The sequence below is a fragment of the Perkinsus marinus genome (genome assembly GCF_000006405.1).
Source record: "Perkinsus marinus ATCC 50983 genomic scaffold scf_1104296928672, whole genome shotgun sequence".
NCBI classification, from domain to species: Eukaryota; Perkinsozoa; order Perkinsida; family Perkinsidae; genus Perkinsus; species Perkinsus marinus.
Window position 1 is genome coordinate 1 of NW_003216721.1, and position 7,674 is coordinate 7,674.

General features: G+C 50.6%; 1 protein-coding gene across 1 annotated transcript; it reads right to left on the reverse strand.

Annotated features, from left to right (window-relative positions):
* Positions 1 to 182: 182 nt before the first annotated feature.
* Pmar_PMAR001627 (hypothetical protein) lies at positions 183 to 1,006 on the reverse strand (the record flags this gene model as incomplete). The annotated part of the gene is made up of 1 exon (XM_002788163.1): positions 183 to 1,006. A coding segment is annotated over one exon (824 nt), but the record flags the coding sequence as incomplete, so codon positions are not given.
* Positions 1,007 to 7,674: the final 6,668 nt, after the last annotated feature.

Consider the following 7,674-nt stretch of genomic DNA (forward strand, 5'->3'; position numbering starts at 1 on the left):
TCGCATAGGACTTAGGCGCACGACGTGCAGTGACCACTGTAAACCCGTCTTTGTCGACAGGAGCTGGGGCCTGGCGTCTCGGAGGTGCGGCAGTGGTCTGGCGCGGCTGCCCAGTGGCAGGACCGGCCTTCGCACGTTGCGTTTTGGCCTGACGAGCCGTAACCACTCCAGGGTTAACCGACCGTCTTTGGATGGGCAAGGTTGGGGTGGAACCCGCAGGTTTGGCATCAGCCGAACCACTGCCCAGGCTGGCCTGTACGAGCTCCACAATGGAGTCCAAAAGAGCCGATATAACCGGGGCTTGAGGACCCAAAGGGAGAGTACTGATCAGGGTACGCAAGAGCGCAATGATCTGGCACAACGCTGGTGCAGGATTGGCATTAGCCGCGCCTGACGCAACCTGTTGGCCGTCCGAGACACCAGAGCATAGCTTAGAGTCACCGCTTCCGTCTCGCGAAGGGTAGGGACGAGGAGGTGAAGGCTCGCGCGCAGGGGAAGGGGGAAAGAGGGGCGCAGGGGTGGAGGACGCGGGGGAGGAAGGTGCGCCGCCATATTGAAAGTCCAGCACGTCTGCCTCCAGCTGATCCATCGAGACATCCGCTTCTATAGGGCACTCGTCTGCCCAGCTATTGCCGTCCGCGCCTTCATTGGCCAGCATGTCCGACTGCATCTTGTCCCAATGACGTTCGCAGACATCCGGATATAGATCACAACGTGAATTCATATCGGAGAAACACGGGTCCCTAACTAGAGCAAAGCGCTTAGGCGAAGAGTTTCTACCTGATTTCTCTAAACTCTTCTCGTGACGGTTCGTTGACGAACCTGGTGACTGCGCCGGCTGAGCTAGCGAATTAATACCACACTTCGCCGAACTCTTGCCAGAGCGCCCAGATGGGAGGCCTGGAAGACCTGGTATGGAAGCACTGCTTCTACCTTTGTTAGTTAATCTATAGTCCTTATCGGACTGCCTCAAGGCTTTGTTGTTTGTCTTAGAGGGTAACCCCATAGAACAGAGAAAAAATACGTCCCTTCTTGAGGGCCGTCACTCGGCTCGGATGATCTCGTCATCGCAATCGCACTAAGCCACTTAAGGGACTTGCTTATAATTTACCAATGAATCTGCCTGTGAGCGCGTGTGCGAAGTTCAACGAAATTTGGGGGTGACGCGCTCCGTAAAGAATGACATTACCAATCATTATCAAATTCAATAAATCTAGCGTAACCAGGTCACCAATCACCTCATGCACGTCGTTGATGAGAAAGCGCATACTTTTACTCTCCAGTGAGACTGTCAGTTAGGTTAGTTGGTGAATAAGATTTTCATCCGTGCGGTTCTCGGTTCGAATCTACCCTAGATTAATTTAACTTTTTTAAACTCTCATGGGGCCAGGCCCATGGCTCCAGTATGGCCAGGCCCATGGCCCCGGCCCAGGGCCAGGCCCATGGCCCTGGGGCCATGACCCTGGCACTCAACAACAGTAGTATCAGGTTCTATCATGACCAACAGTAGCTGCACTGTAGTATCCACGTGTGATGCTCGACAGCAACATCTTATATCGTATAGCTCAACAGGTAATGTGACTATGCCGTCAACCGATGCACCCAGGTACGATTCGCAGATACGCTAATTTTTAAACTCAATAATCCCATTGGCCCTGACTGGCTCGACCCTCGAGTAAGCCCATGGCCTCCTGACCCCCTGGCCAATATTGCTAACGACTTACGTTAGCCTACATTAGCCAGTAGGGCCAGGCCCATGGCCCCGGTAGGGCCAGGCCCATGGCTCCAGTATGGCCAGGCCCATGGCCCCGGTAGGGCCAGGCCCATGGTCCTGGGGCCATGACCCTGGCACTCAACAACAGTAGTATCAGGTTCTATCATGACCAACAGTAGCTGCACTGTAGTATCCACGTGTGATGCTCGACAACAACATCTTATATCGTATAGCTCAACAGGTAATGTGACTATGCCGTCAACCGATGCACCCAGGTACGATTCGCAGATACGCTAATTTTTAAACTCAATAATCCCATTGGCCCTGACTGGCTCGACCCTCGAGTAAGCCCATGGCCTCCTGACCCCCTGGCCAATATTGCTAACGACTTACGTTAGCCTACATTAGCCAGTAGGGCCAGGCCCATGGCCCCGGTAGGGCCAGGCCCATGGCCCCAGTAGGGCCAGGCCCATGGCCCCAGTAGGGCCAGGCCCATGGCCCCAGTAGGGCCAGGCCCATGGCCCCAGTAGGGCCAGGCCCATGGCCCCAGTAGGGATCTGCTCAGGGAGCAAGCTCCCTGAGCAGATCCGTCCCTGAACCATCCTTATACTGAACTGAAGCTTCCGAGAGTTTTCTTTCCCACTGCTCACGTGCAAACCCCCAGAAACCATTCCAAGTAGTCGCCTCTACCGTAGATGGCTCAGGATTTGAGACTGTCGAGGCGGAGGAAGCTCCTGAACACGGTTAGATTTTTAATGGAGGTTAGAAGAACACCTACTACGAGCCGCCTTTTTCTGACGATAATTCTGTTTAGCTCTCATCTTTGCCTTCCCACTTCGCTTGTGTGGCATTTATTGTTGCTTTCTTCCGAAGCAACAAGCACGTAGAGGCCTCCCTAATTGACGCTAACACCACACAGCTCCGCATAGTTGTATAAAAAAGGGATCACTCTTTCAGAAACAAGTGTCTCCCACGTGAGTCTCACGTCGTGAGACCGTCAACACCTCGTCGTCTATCTCCATAAATAATAACGAAGTCTTTATCGACTTCACAGTCTTTTTCAAACCCTTTATCTTTGCTCCCAATCCCGGACGAACCTTTGCCCTTCCCGTCAGGACGATTCGCATGTTGATGGGGTTTGAGTGAAGGTTTCGTAAGAAAGCAAGTTCAAGCAAGTGCACGAAATGAGAAATATGTTGGTGTTCTGATGTTATCGTTCGAACTGTATGTTGTGAGACCGAGATGGTTCCACCTATGAACCAGTCTCGTCCCGTTCTTTTTTTTTCTCTTTTTCAGTTATCCGTCTCTCCTCCGCGTGTAGTCTGTTTCGTTTCTTTCTCCTTTTTGCAGTTCCATTTAATCCCTATTATTCTCCTCTACGTCGTCAAAGGGTGTTTGGCACCCGGTGTAAATGGCTTGTGAAGCCAAGCCCGAGAGGCAGACTCTTCCTGGCAACCTTAGGGGACACGTCGTTGAACGGAGACCCCGAGAATAGGTGCGAGTCCAGGCGTTAGTAATAGGTGATCCTGGATCACTGATCCATAGGGGTTACCGAGTGGGTGCCTTAGGGGTCACGCCTTAGAGCGGAGACCCTGTGGATAGGTGTCAGCCCAGAGTTTATATGGTTAGTGTCCGTTGGGATGCTATCTACAGTGAGATTCCTGGCCGAGGAATCCTGGGTGTAGACCCTCCGGGGGAATCCTTGTTGAGACCTCCTTAGTGCGGCTCCTACAAGAGCGATCTGTAAAGATAAAGGGATACAGGGGGGACCATCGTTGAGTGGTCTCCCCCGGAATGTTCCCGTGGGTGATTTCATGATGTGGTATAACATCGGTCAGGGACGACACACCATCGAGTGGGTCTCCTTGTGGGTTGGAGTGCCTGTGGCATCTTCCTCCTGACACCAGTCTCATATTCGTGATGACATCATGTGATTAGGGTCACTGAGCGATACTCAGTGGTGCGGATTGGTCTCTGGAGAGCCCTACGTTGTCCGCCGGCATCCTCAATAGGAGGATTCTTGCTGATCCATCCGAGAGTGGATCGGTTCGTGGCACAAGCTTTGTGCGACGAAGCTTGTCTGTTGACACAATGTTTGAGTATTTGGTGTCGCCACACAATTAGAATGCTAGCCTATTAAGCTTGGCTCATGGCTAATAGCTGACTCCGTTGAAGTCGTTGACAACGTGTGATCATCTTATCTCAGAGGTAGATGATGAGGTTCAACTGCGAATGGTTGCTCCTCAATGGTTTTTTTTTTTTTGATGAAGCCCCCGCGAGTCTGTTTCTGTGAATTTGTTCTGGTTGCGCTAGGTAGTGAGCTTCTTGGGGCAGGGTTTCAGGATCGATTGGTAACCTGTCAGTTTATTTTCTCGTTGTTGGGGTCGGCTATTTGATCGCCCATGACTAAAGGTTGCCGCTCCCAAGAGGCTCGCAAACGTCGAAGGCGACGCTACAAAGCCGCTCGGTATGCTCATAGTGCTATCACTACTACCGAGAAGAGTTATGTCGACACGAGGAGCGCTGATCCTCCCTCGGATAACTCGAAGTCTTTATCGGTGGACCAAGTCCCCGGGCTTCTTCCAACTGACGGCAGCTGTTGGGAAACATTGGCCGCATCAGTCTTAGCAAAAGAGCGATCTGCTACTCCGATGCAAGATGGATCAGGATTGCCCGCCACATGTCAGTGGGATTCTACTATCCATATTTCGACCCGATTCGAGGCCGTCGTTAACGAGATTGCTGATGCTCTTCAGGATAAAGCGACAGAATGGTCTAATCAACCCCAGGTTAAGGAGTTTCTATCGACCTTCGAATTCTCATCGAGAGAGTTACAATCCTCCATGGCCGTTGGATGGGTCAACCTTGGTATTGTCGAAGCGGGCAACGAGTTAGCAGTTGAATTCTGCAACATTCTAGAGAGTCACGGCTTTGGGAATACTGCTACCTTCATGGAACCGGCTTCTTCAGTTTCAAAGGTTAGGGGTAGGCTTTTGGAGGTGCTATCCCGCATCACCGCAGATGAGAGTATTCCGGAAGATAATGGAATTGGTTTTGCCATTATGAGTGGTTGTGGGGTTGGTCTTAATATTCCTATGGTTGAGAATACGGATACTTGGCCGGCTTTCAAACGCAAACCTCCTAAACCGGGTGAACCAGAGTATATACGGTGGCCAGCTGACGATCCCTGTCTACCAGCCCCGATAAAGCTAGCGAATGATGGCCTTAGCTCCCTCGCTACCGACCAAATTAGAGAAGAAGTAAGAGCCGGAAGATTCGAGATCCTGTCGGAGCGGGCTGCCCGTTCTAAGGGAATGAAGGCAGTAAGTAAAATCGGGGCGATTTATAAAGATGGTACGAAACAACGTTGTCGTCTTATTAGCAACTATCGGTGTAGTGGCATCAATAGATCTATTGAAATGTCCACGACGCTGGCATTGCCAACTTTGCAAGGCCTCAAGTACCTCGTCAAGCAAGCTGAGAGCCAAAAAGCGAGAAAACTGGGTGGATTCGATATAAAAAGTGCGTTTCGCTCGTTGTCGGTGAGAGAGGAGGAGCAAGGCCTCTTAGCTCTTGTGTGTCCGACTAGCGTTGCCAACGGCTCATTGGAGACACCCATCATTTGGGAGAACTGCCTCCCTTTCGGATTGGCATCTAGCCCTCTACAGTTTACTAGGTGTAGTGCAGCTATGCATCGGATTCAACGACGCCTCTTAGCGGTTCTGGCGAGGAGAGCCAACGGGGAAAGACCCCGGGGTATCATTTATCTGGATGACGGTACCTGGTACTTATTTTACATACTGCAGTTATGTATGCTCTTACTATTGGTCATTGCAATCGGCCTCGAAGTAGAATTCAAGAAGGTATTTTTTCTCTCCAGGGATATTCGTACTCTCGGTTTTGGGCTAGATCTTAAGCATGATTTCGGTCCGGCTCGGATCAGCATTCCAATTGAAAAGAGAGAGAAGTATAGATTACAAATCTCCGGCTTTCTTGAATCGGACATAGTAGAGACTAGAGATTTGAAGAAGTTGCTCGGGAAGCTATCTTGGTGTGCTCAATTGATTCGCCATTGGCGTCCCAAGCTCGGTGCCTTATATGCATTGACCGCTGCCGCTGACCGCCCCAAACGAGGGAAACCTCTGAGACATGTTCGCCTTTCCGCATCTGTTCGAGAATCTCTCCAGTCGATATGGGAGGCTCTGGCCGAGCCATGTTCCGTACCCCTTTTTGGTCTGAAGGAGGATGTTTGGTATTTGGTATCGGATGCTTGCACGTACGGCTTTGGAGGGTTCTTCACTGATGGCACTGACTATTATTGGTATAACATCAACTCTTGTGACGAGCCTCTGCTGTGGGAGGAAATTCTCAAGGCACATCTCCATGCCGAAGCACCCGCTTATGCCGGTTTGGAGGAGCCTGAGATCTGTTACCTGGAGCTATGTGCAGCTGTTTTGGGTTTGATAGGGATAGAGAAGACGCTCAGTGTTCGACTCAAGGACTCGCATATTTCAGTTTCGATTTTCTGCGATAACACAGCAGCGGTTTCGGCTCTTGCTTCTTGGTCCCCGAAGTCACAAGCTTTGAGAACGCCTTTGAGTTGGGTTCCTCACTGGTCTTCACGTGTACGCTCTCAACACGTGCCTGGACGTTTCAATAGCCTTGCAGACTTCATTAGTCGTCGTTCTAGATCGGAGATCATAACAACCGCTCCTGCTAAGTGGCGCCGGGTCGCTGTAACGCCTCAAGGATGACTCTGGTTCGAGCATCTCTCTGGTCAGCAGATGTTTCTGAAATTATGTGAACAGATAGTGTTGTCAATCTCTTGGTACGTCAGTGGGGCTTTTGGTTACATTTTCCTAACACTTTCTTCTCCAAAACATGCCTCGGGAACCGTCAAGGGTTCGATCGTATCTCGAAAGTTTCTACAGCCAAGCACAGGGCAAATCTGCTGAAGAGAAGGAGAAGGAAAATTGGAGTTTCTTCGAGTGGAAACTGGATGAAGTTACGATGCACAGTCTACGTCGCTCGGGTGCGTCAAGTCTATCCGACCACGGGATGAGCTCTCAGTGAGAGCCTCTCACCAAATCAAAGCTGGGGGTAATTGGCGTTCATCGGCCTTCGAGAGCTACGTGGATGAATCCGTGAAGAAGAAGTGTCGGAGCCATGGTGAGCAAATTTTGGACGCTGCATGACTCTTGGACGCTTGGTGTGTTTCTTAGACTTTGTGGTAGTGCTTTCTCAAATGATCTCCCGTTGAGTTCAGTTTCGAACGATAACCCAGCTGTCGGAGCTTGGGGAGTAACTTCCTGCATCCCATAACTGTAATGTTAACTTGGTGTGAGGGACTCTCATTGATGAGGATGTTACGTCGGAGAATGTCCCTAGTGGAAGGAGTCTTCTGAAGGTTCTGTGGAACCATCGGACATGTCTCCTCCCTCCGACAGTGAGGATCTCGTTTCAAGTAGGTGACTCATCGTTGTCTGTGTGTTCGAGTTTGGGGGACACTAACATATGTCACGAAACATGGGCCATATTCCGTGATATAGTTAGTGTGACCAAACATGATCTGTGAACCTAGGGCCCAAGGTAAGTCCCAGAGAGGGTTCGGGCTTCGGGTTCACAGTGTTTGGTCCTCTCCCACACTCCCAACCAACTGTCCGGTGGACGGACAGATGTCACTCGAATCGAGAAAACGAGTCTTGAGTGAAGGTTTCGTAAGAAAGCAAGTTCAAGCAAGTGCACGAAATGAGAAATATGTTGGTGTTCTGATGTTATCGTTCGAACTGTATGTTGTGAGACCGAGATGGTTCCACCTATGAACCAGTCTCGTCCCGTTCTTTTTTTTTTTTAAGTCTTGTCCCCAGTTGGTTGGGGGACACTAACATATGTCACGAAACATGGGCCATATTCGGTGATATAGTTAGTGTGACCAAACATGATCTGTGAACCTAGGGCCC